This window comes from Pholcus phalangioides, unplaced genomic scaffold (assembly GCF_987345545.1).
Source record: "Pholcus phalangioides strain wild (caught in Gottingen) unplaced genomic scaffold, Ppha-v1.0 ptg000022l_1, whole genome shotgun sequence".
In the NCBI taxonomy this organism is placed as follows: Eukaryota; Metazoa; Arthropoda; class Arachnida; order Araneae; family Pholcidae; genus Pholcus; species Pholcus phalangioides.
The window spans coordinates 14,024,155-14,039,975 of NW_028301615.1; the positions used below are offsets into that span (position 1 = coordinate 14,024,155).

At 38.4% G+C, this 15,821-nt stretch overlaps 1 protein-coding gene across 2 annotated transcripts in view; it reads left to right on the forward strand.

The window, feature by feature from the left end:
• The window catches only part of LOC149069503 (uncharacterized), a 148,373-nt gene that overhangs the window by 88,478 nt on the left and 44,074 nt on the right, over positions 1 to 15,821 (forward strand). For both annotated transcript variants that reach the window (XM_089249695.1, XM_089249696.1), the window contains exon 2: positions 3,852 to 4,563. In XM_089249695.1, the coding sequence (XP_089105821.1) occupies positions 3,852 to 4,563 (712 nt within the window). The remainder of the gene's footprint in view (positions 1 to 3,851; positions 4,564 to 15,821) is intronic.

The following is a 15,821-nucleotide window of genomic DNA, read 5'->3' on the forward strand; positions in this document are numbered from 1 at the left end:
AATTTTTGTGAAATGTTTAATAGAAAACCGTTCTTGTTGTACAAAAACCAATCGTTGGGTTGGGGAAATAATTGAAAATTAATTGTTAGCTGGAGAAATGCGATTTTCTTTTTGTCTCCAGAAGTTTTCGAAACTGTACTTCAAAAAATTAATCTTGGCCACAAGAAATCATCGCTTGTTTATTGAGGAATCATCGATTTTTGGCTGAAAGAATTGTTTAAAAATCATTGTTTACTGAGGAATCATCGATTGTTGGCTGAAAAAATTGCTTAAAATCATTGTAAACCTATTGTTGGCTGAAGAGATTTTTTTTTTTGTTGACTGGGAAATGCTTTTTTTTTGTTTGATGAGAAACTGCTCGAAAACTGTGTTGGTGAGAGATAATTCGAAATATAAATATTTGATCAGAAGATGTCGAGTATTGATCTCTAATGATCATTGATTGTTGTCTGAGGAATCATCTATTGTTGGCTCAAGGATTATTTAAAATCACTGCTAGCTAGGAAATTATTTTTGTAAAAAAATAAATTTTTTGCTACATGATTGTTTGAAACTATGTTGATGGGAAAAATCAAATTTTGACTGAAGGTTCCCTCACTTATTGCCAACAATCATTCCAACAATATTTATTTCTAACAATCATTCCAACAATATTTATTTCTAACAATCATTCCAACAATATTTATTTCTAACAATCATTCCAACAATATTTATTTCTAACAATCATTCCAACAATATTTATTTGATTGGATTATTTAATAGTTTCCCAATTTTTTTTGTCCCATCTCTGCCCCCTTTTCAGAATTTTTTTCTTCCATCGCCCCAGCCCCCAACGCAATTTAACTCATAGGATTCTATGTTATACCCGTAGCTTCTACCGCCCCCTGGAATATTATATCGCCTTCCATGGGGCGTTAACACCAACGTTGGAAACCATTGATTCAATAGATTGGCTTCCTTAATATTTAGGAACAGGCCAATAGGTTTAGCTTGGTAAATCTATATCAGCTACCCAAACTACATACATGGTGACAAGGTCGTACCGGGGGGTTGGGAAATTAGGTGTCTGCCCCCCTCCTCGAAATGTAGAAAAATGGGAAAAGATGGCCAAATCTATTGTTCTATCACTTTGGTCCCCCTCCGAACGAAATTTGTGGCTACAGGCTTGCAGGATGTATGAAACATCCTGGTCACATTAAAAAAAATTAATAACAAACCAACCAATTGACATAAAAAGGTGCGGTTTGCACTGAAATACTCGTCATGGCCTAAGTTTTTTTGTTTTTGTTTCGTGATAACCAAAAAAAAAAACGAGTTCGAATTTCACTCAGAGGTGACGCTGTTAACGAAAGAGAATTCACATAACACAAAATGCATTACAAACAATGCGTAATTAATGTTTAATGAAAATTTGCGTTGCATAAAACTACCACATTTCAACATGAGCACCATATTTCATCTGTTTGGGTCTAGCCCGGACTAAAAAAGATGGTTAACTGAAATGTGATAGTTTTCATGTGACGCAAATTGCCATGAACATTAATTACGCACTGTTTGTGTTGCATTTTGTGTTATGTCGAGTATTTCGTTTCATAGCGCCACCTCTGAGGGAAATTTCAATTTTTTTAACTTATCTAAAAAACACTCTAGACCATGATAAGTATTTTTGAATAAAACGCACTGTTTTTTTATGTCAATTGGTTGAGTTTTCATTAATATTTAAAATGTATCCAAGACTTGATCAGAAAGTAAATATATTTAATAATATATATATGCATAAATTATTAAGTCTCTTCAAAAAGACCACGTTGTCTGAGATTCACACATTTTTTGAGTGAAAGGAAAATTAAGAATAAATAATGATAACAAATCTTTCACCCATGTTTGTGGCAGACGATCAAAATTCTAAACAACCTCAGATCAGAGGGGTCTTCAACCTTTCACACCCAGACATTGCGGGCCAAATTATTCTTTCCATGAAGCCCGCGGGCCACCAAGTGATACCGTGGCATTCTCGGTTATTGCACGGGGTTCTCCAAATAATTGAATGAACACTTTCCTCCAAATTTATTTCTTTCATTATATATAAATTCGAATTTTTTATTTATTTTCAAACAACTTCCTTTGATTAAATAATTAATTCTTCTTCATCAATTAATTTTTTTTCATTGTCTAAATTCAAATTTATCTCGATAATTCTGAAGAAAAAAAATGTCATTAATTATGAAAGAATTTCTTCTTTTGACGAAAGACGTCACCCTCCCTTGTTAATACGACAGATACAGAAAACTTGCTGAATGAGGAGATATGGATGTCGCAGGAAAGAGGAGAATTCATGTCTGCCCTGACGGGGACTCAAGCCCCGGTTTCTTGATTGCCGGACGAGTGCTCTACCAACTAAGCTACGAAAACAGAAAGAATTGCCCCTCCTTGGAGCATATGTATATGCTGAATGGCTCCGTGGAAACATCGAAATATCCTCACTCAGCCAGTTTTCCGCATCTGTCGTATTAAGGGAGAGTGACGTCTTTCGTCATATACCGCCATCTGATGGCCTGATGTCATCTGCGAGCTATTAGCAGAATGTTGCTATCGTCTATTGCACGGAGCCAATCAGCATATACATGCTCTCCAAGGAGGGGAACTCTGTCTGTCTTCGTAGCTTAGTTGGTAGAGCACTCGTCCGGCAATCAAGAAACCGGGGCTTGAGTCCCCGTCAGGGCAGACATGAATTCTCCTCTTTCCTGCGACATCCATATCTCCTCATTCAGCAAGTTTTCTGTATCTGTCGTATTAACAAGGGAGGGTGACGTCTTTCGTCAAAAGAAGAAATTCTTTCATAATTAATGACATTTTTTTTAGTGACATTTAATGACATTTAGAGCACTCGTCCGACAAACGAGAGATCGGGGTTCGAGTCCTCGTGAGGGTAGAGATGCATTTTCCTTTCCTGAAAAATCGATATCTCCAAACTCAGATAGGGAGTTTTCCGTAACTGTCGTATTTCTTCTTTTCTCTAAAAATTATTAATTTTTTCATGACTTTTTAGTTTTAACAATTCGGAAATCGTTCTTATCAATAGTTTTGCAATTATTTCTTTCAATAGGTGCTTTCTTTCCTAATTCTGTAACTATTTTTCCGTTTATTATAAATTTTCGTCAATTATGAAATAATTTTTTTCTCAATAATTATAAAATTATTTCTTTCATTAAGGTGTTTTATAGCATTTCTGTAAATTTGATAATTAAATATACCTTTTCGACGATGCCGAATTTGGCCTCCCGAAATACACCAGCACAGATTTTAGTGGCCAGAGCTCCTTTATGAATTTATTTTGGGATTTAAACCTTTTCCTCTGCAAAGTAGCTATTTTCTGAAAATTGTCGGCGGGCCACAGTAAAAAGAGGAAGGGCAACATTTGGTCCGCGGGCATAGGATGAAGACCTCTGGCTTACGTAAAGCAATACTCATAATTTGTACGAAGTAGAGGAGGAAAAAATTTCTATTTCATCTGCGATTTCAAAAAAAAAAACAAAAAAAACTTTAATGTCGAAGAATGAATAGAACTGGGAATAGTAAAGAAATAGTTATAGAAAAATAGACACAAAAAGATCTTGATTAAAAAGCCTACGTCTCTTTTAATTTACTCTTGGAACAAAATAAGGATTCTGCCGCTGTCACATTTGGTACGTGGATCCCTGCTAGGTTGAATACCCCCCTGAGCTAGATTGCACGAGTTTTGAGTTATCGTTGGGAAGTAAGGTAAGTATTATTTGGATTAGTTTGTGAGACTCCCCCCCCCCCCCTTTTGGAAAATACTTATTAATTGTGTATGTTTGATTATTTCACAGTTCCAAGACCAGCTCATCTTTCGAGTGCCTTGTCGTTCAACAACGTCCATCTGCTGCCACCAATTCGAGGAGGACAGGACAAAGGAAGAGAAGGAGAAGCAGAGTCCTCACCGTCGCCCCCACCATCATCTGCCGGACTGAACGCCGTAAACTTCTCCTTGCTTCCTCCACAATATCACGGTTACCACCAGTTCCATCATTACTTCAACAGCTGTAATATGGGAATATTGGACAAAGTCGAGACCCACCACTGCTTAAGCGAATCCGCCCGAACACTGAACATGACCACCAAACACGAATCAGTCAATCACCAAAACAAGGGACAGCTCACGGTTATGCGACTGATCGGTGACAAATCTCCGCCGTTGGCCAACACCCCGAGTCCAAAGTCCATATCGCAGGAAGTGAAGGGCAATCCGTCATCGGCATACGGAACGAAGGATAATCCTTCGTCACCTCCCGAGGACTTGACCATGACTTCTGTGGTGGACGTCGTCGCGGACAGTGACCACGCGGTGACGGAAGACGAGGACGAAACCGACGGTAAAATTCCTGGAAACGGCAACGAAGTTCCGTCCAACGACAACTTACTTGAAGGTGAGGATTTCCCGAAGAGGAAGCAGAGACGTTACAGAACGACTTTCACGAGCTTCCAGCTGGAGGAACTCGAGAAAGCCTTTGCGAGAACCCATTATCCTGACGTGTTCACTCGGTGAGTAATAAATCATTCAATATCATATCCATTGATGCAATATTCTTCACGCACCATCCAGGTGTGTACTTTTGCTAATTGTGATTGCTTATAAAGGCCTGACGCTTAGTCCTTAGAAGGCCAGCCTTAACTTACGAGAAAAGAGGAACTACCAGCTAGATGTGGATTCCAGTCGGTAGAGCAAACCTAAGGTAACTAATCAGCGAGCTTCAGTCTTTATTACGGGCTGTGGCGTCTTAACGAGTGGAATAACTGGGTCCGAAACGAGCATAGGGTCAAACAGCCGCCCCCCCCTCCTCATTTAATTATTAATTATTAATCACACCAATTTTCGAATCAACATTGAAAAAAAAACAACCCTCATATCCTTACATCAGTGCTTTCCAAGTAGGTAGTATTATTCTTTGGGTACGGAATTGCTGGAACGTAGTCGTGGATTCAGAGAGGGGCGCAATGGAGGCGATCGTCCTTCCAAAGAGCAGAATGATATAGGAAAATTTGGTTTGTGCACGTAAAATATAGGACGATATACAACTATCGTATGCAATAAGTTTAGGGCCGCAACTAGAGAGAAGCAAGTCGATCTGGTGCCTCTGGACCAATGGGGAGGGGGGGGGGGGGACACCGAATTCACCCTTCAACTTCTCCTTCTACATTGCACGGGTTGCTGAAATGCTTGCTTGCCTAAGCTGACAAAGTATCTAGTTGACCTGAATAAGTCATCCTTCCCAACACATCACCTGGATCTGCGAATGCTGGAGCTGACCAGAGAAGCGGCAGTAGTCGGTGGATCTCAAAGTATGCGTCGTGGCTCTTAGAAGCGTCACAAACCTTTGTCACGGTGAACTGGCGATATTGATGTGCGCCTGTTCGTTCTTTGGACGTTCGACTCTTCTGGGGGGGGGGGGGGAGAGTCACAATAAATGTTAGAGATAAGGGAGGTGGCTCTTGAGCTTGAGTAAGAAAAGAATATTTCGCAGTTTATACGTCGCTATATACTGAAAATAATTCTGAAGGGGTTCGTGGATCTTATTTTGCTGGCACAAAGGATCTTTGAAACACAAAAAATGTTGGGGACCCTAGGACTATACCGAATGGAAGCGATGGAAAAATATAGGAAACTAAAAATATATAACTTGTTCACAGCACAAAGCCGTTAAGGTCCACATTCACGTGAGTCTTGGATACATACACAACACGCTGTTTGTTATGGACGCGCTTCCTGCAATAAATTTCATCTTCACGATCATCCCCAGTAATATTCGATTATCATCTTGTCATCACCACTCCATGCGTAGACTGAAGAAATAAAAAAAACACGCGACGACGTACAGCATGTGATTTTTGAAGGCAGCGACCACAGAGAATTCTGACAGGTAGATTTAGCGACCACCCTGCAGCCAAGAGTCCTTCATTAAATGATGATACTTCTTTCTTTCTCACAGCACACCCATGTTATAGATAGGAGAGGAGTTTCAAAACTCACTCTCTCTCACTCTCCGCAATATCCTCCCTTCCCGTAAACTTTGGGAAGAAAACGTTGTCAATCTTCTTGCTCGTGGTAAAAATCTTTGAAGACTCGAAGTGATGGAGGGGGGGGGGGGGCAAAGAAAAATCTCGTGACATGAGCTACCGCCGTGCTAACATCTAATCATCTGTGACGTGGAGATTCTCTATTAAGTGATCGGAAATTCGAAGGGACCGGTTCAGAAATCCAAAATACGCATGTGAACAGGCTTTGGGCCGCTTGGTCTTCTTTGAGTTCATACAAGCTTGTCTGCTCATATATTTCAAAGGAAGAATAAACCTTCCTCAGCTACTTATTAATCTATAGGTCAATCGCACTACTGATTTTGCAAACTAAAGAAATTCTGTGATATGACAGCAAGAACTAAATATTTTTGGGTGTTTTTCCAAAATTTCAAGAGTTTTCAACGATTTGAGCACAACTGAAGTACAGAGCTTCGTTGTTTACGATGTATTGTCCAGAACCGCAGCTTGCGAAAAGTGATCGAGCATCCAAGTTAGACCGGGACACAGCCTATGCTTCAGAGACGTCCTGGTGTCTCTGCCGATTTTAAAGTTGTCCGGGTGAAAAATATATCATATATTGTATTTTGGTCGTAAAAATCATTTACGAAAATTAGCGATACGGTAAGACCTGTTCTAACGTTATTACTTTCAACGTCGTAAGGTCTATAACGTGAATTTTATAGGTTCCTGCCAAATAATTAGTGAATTTGGATTACTAGTTATTAAGTCACTCCACTTGTAAGGTCATTTTATTCTATACACAGATTGACATTATATCGAGGTCTGACTGCATTTCTCAAGGATTACCGGTATTTGACGAGACTTCACTAGATCTCTACAGTTTGGTTGGAATTTGGTTACCCTAGAGGTCAGTGGATAAAGATTCAGGAGTTAACCTTTTCCCCTTCAAAGGGTCCATACACTCCTGGTTAAGACCCTGGTGTTGATTATCAAAGTCAAATCTTAAATGAAATAAGCTGAAATTTTTCACTTACAACCTATGAAAGTTCGGTGGGACAGCTGCTGTTCGTTCGTCGAAGATCACTCCCTTTATACGGTCACGTGCTGCTGTATGAAAATATACGAAAAAAGCAAAGTCAGGCAGACTTTAAGTCAGAAATACATTCAGACAGCACATCGACTGGAAAAGTCACGCAATCATCTTCTTGACATCTCACGCGAGAGATAATCAGTGAAACGCCGTCCGTTAATTGTCATCGGTGAGGGGCTTGATTGCGAAATTCAGCCGTAATGGACGATAAACATCTCTTGTTGTTTCAGCGGCATGGGACATGACATATATAATAAAAAAAGAACGGTCACATTTAATTGAATAATAATAACAACAATAAAAACGGTTTATCCGGTAGATTTCATTTAATTAATTGCGTGTGACTCACAAATGACTCGCGTACATGAATGGGAAATAAAATCAAACCGTTCTCACCACAACATTTTTATATCTATTTTATATTGAGGTTCTTCACGGCCATAAAAAAAAATTCATTGTTCTTGTCTTTATCAAAATATTCATTGGACGTCTAGTGTCTCTTTGATATTGTAAGCAATTCAACTGTGACTCAGAAATACGGAAAAAACGATAGAAGACTGAAGTAAAGGAACTAAAAGAAATTATAAGTGTAATCAATTGAATTTTAACTTTAGATGAAGAAATTTATCTGACTGTGAAATTCAGTTCATTTCAGTTCACCTATAAATTTAAATATATATATGTTTTTAATGAATAGACAGTAATTGATAGCTAAATGCATGTAAGGTAATGATTGGTGGTTGAACAATAAGCTACCCTAAAATAATTAACCATTGAGCTTTGTCCGAATAGCACTCAATGGCTGAAATACGTTGTCTTAAATAATTGGTAATTGAAATTCTGTAAAAGGAAATGAGCGATACATGATGAGAGTAGCTGAAAACGGTAATTCATGGAAATTGATATCTGTGCTTAGGTGGAAATTGGCAGCCATAAAAATTGATAGCAATTAGAAGCTGAAACTGGTCTGCGCTAAATATTGATGAAAATGAAAAGCGGAGAGTAGCTGAAAATGGTCTTAAAAAAAAATATATATATGCCAGAAATGAATAAATGCAAATGGTCTACCATGAAAATTGATAGCAATATTTGAAAAAGGTTTGCCATGTGGAAATTTATATCAATAAGCAGCTGAAAAAAATGGTCAAATGGAAATCTTTAACAATGAATAACTGAAAACGGCCTACCGCGGAAAATGATAACAACGAATAGATGAAAACGGTATGTCATGAAAAATGACAATAATGCATAGGTGAAAATGATCTCTCTGTCATGAAAAATTATAACAATGAATAGATGCAAATGGTCAAACATGAAAATTGGAAACAGTGAGTGCCATGAAAATTTATGGCAATGAACAGGCGAAATTGGTGTGATATGAAAATTGATAACAATAAATAAACGAAAATGGTCCACCACGAAAATGAAAAAATGATAGCAATGAATTGCAGAGAATGGTTTGTCATAAAAATTGATAACAACGAATAGCTGAAATGATATTTCAAGAAAAATGACAACAATGAATAGATGAAGAGGATCTGACATGAAAATTGATGACAGTGAATAATGCCATGAGATTTGATGAGTCGGAGATTATAGTAATTAACTAGAATACAAGTACATTTAATCAGCAATAAACTATGAATAGCTGAAAATGGTCTCTGTCAGTGAACATACCGATAACCACCACTTTTTGCAATGCCAATGACATAACTGAAAGACGGTTGGCTTTCTCAAATGAAAATTAAGGGAAAGTTGCGTAAAAAGTTTCGCGTTTAAACCAAAATTGTTTAGTCATGCTGCGAAATGACCGGTTTACAGACATGTAACCATTGAAAAAGAAAAAAAAAACGTACCACCATCAGATTTTTTTAAACAATGATGGAAATTTTCATTATCATGTCAACGGAGAAAAATGTTTGTTATCATGTCGATAAAGATTTCGCAACTGGAAAATAAAATCGCAACGATATACGAAATTTTAAGACGTCGAAATATTAGCGCGGTCCCTCGTGGTTCGTTAGCGCTAATTGGTATCCGCACTCGGCAGGAGTGAATCCGAGCATGATCATGCTGTTTCTCTTCTTTCTTTTACTCAAAAAAACAGCAGTTTCGTTGAAAGTATAGATATAAGAGAGGGAGTGGAGCTTTTTTCTTTTTAGAAAGATCGAAGATCATGGTCTGCCTCCTGGGCTCGGGCATCGCACGCGATATTCTCATCTTCTTTCCTATCGCCCATATGTGTGTCTCTTTTTGTTTTACCCGAAACCTCGAGGATCAACTTACGGATTTTTTATTATCATTATTTTGCTATATTATACTCACACAACGACGTGCCAAAATAGCTAACACAAAACAGACCAAATTTTTTTTATTCCTCTGTCTCAGTTCTCCACGAATAATTTTTTTTTATGTCATTTGTTTTTACTCAGTGAGCTTTCATTCGATACCCGTAAAACTGGCTGATTATCACTTTATTGTAAGAGTGTACGAGAAGAAGATGCAGAGAGCACTATGCTGAGGCCTCGGACAGGGCAATCGTAAGGTCTTTCAACAAAATAAAATACGAAAATTCACATTGACACATTATTCATCGGTCACGAGTTGACTCGTGTTCTTATACTCGTACGTAGCCGGTGTGATATAAGTGAGCCTTTCCTTAAAATTCGGTATAGGCACAATGTGTCATGATCAACAATATTTGCAATGGTTACATTCCACGTTCAATGGAAAAAATAAGAGTTCGAATTCTAGCTTGATAAATCATTAAAACTCTAGCATGTACAAGTACATTACGATTAACTTAAATCTACTGACATTCTTATTCAGCAAGGGCCTTCACCCCTATTCGAATCGCGAGCAGCGCCGTCTTAACAGCAGCTTGGTATTTCGGATGAAGAGATGCTCAGAGGTCATATTACAGCCCTGGAATTATCAGCCAATCCCCGATTGGAATCTTCTTTATTGCATTTTTTTTTCATATTTGTCTGATTGACACGAGTTCCCCTTGTGTACTAGGTGCCCTCGGGAGGAACCTTTCGTTGAAGCGGCAATTCATGATATTCGAAAAAGAAATTTTCGGATGCTAAAATGTTTCGGATTTTAAAAAGGTGAAAAACATTGCTGTGGACCAGTGATTCCCAACTTGGACGTTAAGGCCCCGGGGGTGATGGAATGTTCCAGTGGGGTGGTAGAAGCTAAGAGTATAACATAGGATTTTATGGGTTAGATTGTGTTGGGGGCGATGGGAGAAAAAAGGCTGGGAAACTATGTTCTAGACTCTAGAATATAGTTCCCCAAACTTTTTGTTCCATCGCTCTTCCTTCATCAGCAATTTCTTTCCTCTCATCGCCCCCCAACTCAAGTGAACCCATAGGATCCTATGTTAAGTCCATAGCGTCTATCGCCCCCCTGGACCATTCCATCGCCCCCTTTGGGAAACACTGGTCTAGACCATAGTTTCCCAACCTTTTTTGTCCCACATCGTCCCCTTCTTCAGAATTTTCTTTCTCCCAGCGCCGCCCCACCCCCCAACGAAATCTAACCCATAGAATCCTATGCTATACCCGTAGCTGCTACCGCCCCCCAGGGGACGATAACGCCCACGTTGCGAATCACTGCTCTAGACTCTAGCGCAGTGGTTCTCAACCTTTGGAAGCCCACGGCTCGGTAAATGTCTTTTGCGTAAGTGAAAGGCCCGGTCATACACACAACTAACGAGAAATTACTGGGAGAAAAATGCAACTGCGATCACTCACGGCCCGGTGTGACTAGTGTTAGGGCCCGGTACTGGGCCGCGGCCCGGCGGTTGAGAAACACTGCTCTGGAGGACTACTGTTGACACCCCGGTGCTCAAGAGAATATGTTAATTGTTTCTTGTTCTAATGGTACCTGGAAACATTCACGTCTGTGGACTGCAAGGAATATTTCTGGACTATTTTTGTCCCGAAAACTATTGTTACTGCGAACACCGTCAGCATAGGATGAAATTAACACTCCCTCATTCTCCGAGAGAGCTTTTTCCGAAGTTAGGACCGGTTCGTAACGCAATTAAACTTTCGCGAGTAAAATAGTATTAAAAAAAAAGCTTGAAGTCTAGATTCTCAAAGACTGACCAATTATCATGAATCTAACACAGGGTGAAATAGTTCTTTATTTACCAATGGAAACTGTGCAACAACATCTCGGACGTAATTTGAACATCTTTAAATTTTTGATGCGAATGTAATTTCACAAAATCCGATTTAATCAGACTCCTTTTTTTTCATTGATGAAGAATTAACATGAACATAAATTGTTTTAGTCATTTTGCTACTGTAAGTGGGATGAGACTATATGGTAAATTTTTTTTCTCCGTGATATGTATTTTGTCATCTCCTGTATTCAAATCCCCAACTCAACAGATTACAAAATGCATTTAAAAACTCTCACAAAATTTTATAATATTCACTAATTCAGATTTCGAGAGTCCTTTCTCCCAATTTTTTGATAATTATTTTAAAGAATAAAAAAAAAAGAAGCATAAAATGCTTTTTTGTTCGAAATGAGTCGTAATAACCGTATAAGACCTCTTAAAAGAGAACGAATCATGTTAATAACAGCTCTTAAAAGATAAATCTATTAAAGCCACACCCCCCCCCCCCCCCCCCTGTAGAAAAATACTGTAAAAGCGCTTTTTTATGAGATTTAAGTTATACCCTGAAAATAGAAATTGCACCGTTAATAAGTTTTCTTATCCACTTGGGAGAGAATATTTCGTCGTCACCTTTAAAACTTCTCCACTGATTATACAGAGGAGATAGAGAAATTTCGCGAGAGGAAAACAAAATGGAAGGCTTTTTTTTCGAGGAGACAAACTGTTATTAAATCCAGCGCGAAAGCCATTGACAAGCGAAGGTTATGACCTGTTATTTTCTGACCTACTGATTAATTTCTTTCACTTCTCCTGTCCTCAGAAGGAGATCTATATACGAGAGGTAAAGAAAAAAGCACTTACTACGTACACGCCCCAACGTTCAGCACGACAAATAGGGGGGATCATACTTTAATTTAGTTTTTGAATACGTCAGAACTATTACCAATCAGATTCATTGAGATTTATAGACATGGATTAAAAACAGAATTATTCCCTCTTTTTCAACCTGTTATTATTATGATAACACTGGAATAATCTGACAGCCATTCAGAAACGGCTCTGAACTGCAGGTTCCGGTTCAATTAGCCATCGAGTGCGTGATGAGACTGAAGTAACAAAATAAGCTATAAGGCGCTAGAAAATTTCAGTAGTTTTATGCCGGGAATCGAATCCAGGTGCTTTTCCAAATCGGGCAAATGTGCTACCATGTACAACACTGGGGAAATGACCTTGTCTTCTTTACTTCACGCACTGAAGAATGAGACACTAATAGAGTTATTTTTTTTTATTAGTTATTAGCCTCTTAACTTCTGCAAATGGCCTTAAGGTGGGATGGTAGAGAGATTGAGATGGCTTTTTCCTCAGCCCAATGTATCAAGGAAATATACCTCTGGATATTATACGGTGGTGAAAAATCGGGAAGAAAAGTTATCTGGTCTCCGCCGGGAATCGAACCAAATTTTCGGTGCGGATGATGCACCGATGCAAACGGCGTTAAATGGAAAGTTCCAGGGAGGGGGCGGTAGAAGCTACGGGTATAACATAGGATCCTATGGGTTAGATGGCGTTGGAGGGCGATGGGAGAAAAAATTTCTGAAGAAAGGGGCGATGGGACAAAAAAGATTGGGAAACTATGGTTTACATCAATGGTGCTTAACCTTTAAGAGAGTGCGGACCACTTCATAAAAAGTTTGAAAACCCTTCGCGGGCCACTTGAGTGATCTATAAATGTGCAAGGGATCACTTAAGCTTAAGACGTGATCTAGAAATGTGTCACGAGCAGCTTAAGTGCTCTGGAACTGTGCCGCGGGTTACTTAAATCATATGTAAATATGTCGCGGGTCACTTGAGTGATTTGTAAATGTTCCGCGGGTAACTTCAGTGATCTCTCAATGTGCCACGGCCCGTTTAACTGATCTGTAAGATGTGCTGCGGATCACAGAAGTGATCTGGAAAATTAGTGGCCCGCTTAAGTATTCTTGAACTGTGCGGCGGGTTACTTAAGCGACATGTAAATTTCCCACTTTTTGGTTTGAAGTTTCGGGCCACATCAAATGAGTCAGAGGGCCACAGGCCATTGGTTGAGCATGTATGGATTACATGACACGGATAAAATGTAACCATGGCCCCCTCGTGTTTGAGCTTGGCTCTTGGACAGGGGTTTCAGGCATACAGAGTGATTCAAAACGTTTGTCCATGGGACTATTTTTGCAACAGTTAACTTCAGTTGCAAAAAAACCAAGTGGTTTCATAAAATAATTCAAATATCGCAACGAATGTTGCACTTAGACAAGTGCAATGTTTTTAGCTGGCGTCACAGGAGAGACAACAACAACATCTTTCTAATTTGGTTTTTTTAGCACATGGGGACCGTATAAAAAGTTAGTTTATTTATTTGTTGTTTTATGTGTACGAACCCTCAAATAAATGACGACATTTTATGAAACCTCATATCATTTGAATATCTTTTGTAACTTCTTTGTTGTGTCAAAGAGTGTCAAAACTTGAAAAATATATAGGATTTGTCCTAGAACTCCCGAACTAGACTTCTGTCAGCCTACCCATTGTGACGACAATGAAGTAATACAGATACATTGAAAACATCACACTCATATAGGCGTCAATTACAGAATTTAACTATACCAAAGAAGTTGTTAAAAGTTAAAAACATTAGCGCAGCAATGCAAGACTACGGACTGACGAACGTAATTAAAAGTGTGAGGTCTCTTGCAATCTACAGCAATCTTTCTGATCAGTATTTTGAAAATGCTCTAGTTTCGCACACATCCGTACGCTAAAAAATTTTTCAGACCACCTTGAACAGTTAAAAGGATATCAAGTCGACACGACCGTACAGTTAGTGCCAGGGACCCTAAACAGCAATGGAGAAAATAAATTGAAAATTTTAGTAATGTTTTAATTAGCATTTTGTGTGTATGTGACGGTGTGACAATTAGCACATTATATAAACCTTGAGAACACTACAAAAATGAATTAGTTTCCATGTTAACTTAACATAAAGTTTCCCATAGTATTCCTGCGTATGGAATATGTTTCTTCTCTTCATCCGTTCAAGTGAATATTATTACGATGGGAATCAATGAATAATCTCGGACTCGGGGATCATTAGCACCTATGAGTGCGTGATCATCCGAATCAAGAACAATAGGATTATTACGTTTGTAATTTTTCTCTTTAGTTCGGCCTTTTGTTTTTCCTAGATATATTAACATCTGAAACTAATTTCTTCTCTTTCTTCATGAACCGTGACTGTACCAAGACAGAAGATATTTTTCGTTTTAAAATATTACCACACGATGATGATGAGCTCAATTTTAGCTTTCCGCCAGTAATTTTCGAATCTGATGTCTCTGTTTCGTTTGGCAATCATCTCGATGCGTGCATTCGACTTTTTTTCTTCTTTTATTTCTGTTCTCCTCTGGTTAGTACATGGACAATGTATTGCAACATCGATACTTATGCAATATTCATTAGCATCATGGAAAACGTGAGAGGAATCTCTCGGAATTATCTCTAATTGGTTTTTTTATCTTCTATGTTTTCGGGGGTTAAAAAAAAAAACGATCCAAAAATATTCGCTCGAGATTGCTGGGAATATACATACATCTTCTCTATGTTCCGCTTACGTACAGGTTAAGTAATAGTAATAATTTTTATAGGTAATATTTTTTAGGAGCGATTCACGCTTTTCTGAGTTAACTGCAGCAAAAACTCGCGGATATAGCAATCGTTGCATGATGTTTCAGTAAAAAGTCTATTATATTGAATATTGAAGATGTGTGTGAATGAAAAAAATCAGACACCGTTTTTGACATGGTTTTGTTTTTGACAAGTTTTTTAAACCCTTTTTAGGGGTTTTTCAAATTTTCCTGATTCGCTTTACAACTGCCACAGTGGAAATCACTAAACTCTGTGAAATGCCTCTTTTTTTGTTTGAAAAAAACTTTTTTCAGATTTTGTGCAGCTTATATGTGCTTCGTCCTCCAACTTTGAAAATAATAATAAACAGAAGACGAGGAGGAGAAATACTCTACATTTTTTTTGTAATTTATACTGTTAGCATATTCCCATACTATTCCGAAGTGAAAGAAAACACCGTCTCTCTATATTTTTGCTATCGAACTTGGAACAGAAGCTGACTTCACCCCCCTCGCAATGGAACTGACGAGTACGGCTTATAACGAAAATCCCGCTATAACGAGTACGGCTTATAACGAAAATCCCGCTATAACGAGTACGGCTTATAACGAAAATCCCTCTATAACGAACAAGCGATTGTCAATAGCTAATATTAAAGACACGAAAAATTTGGAATCATTCGCTGTAACATCAAAAAAATTCGTAAAAAAAAATACCGGTTTGCCTTTTCTCTCTCTTAAGAACTAAACAGCATGACTTTTATCACGACACATGCTCCTCGTAACAATTACTCAGAGGTACTTGCAACAAAGAATGCACACAGAGAAAGTCAAATTTTCTCTTCCCAGTTCTGGGCTTCTCCACTATACACATTGGATG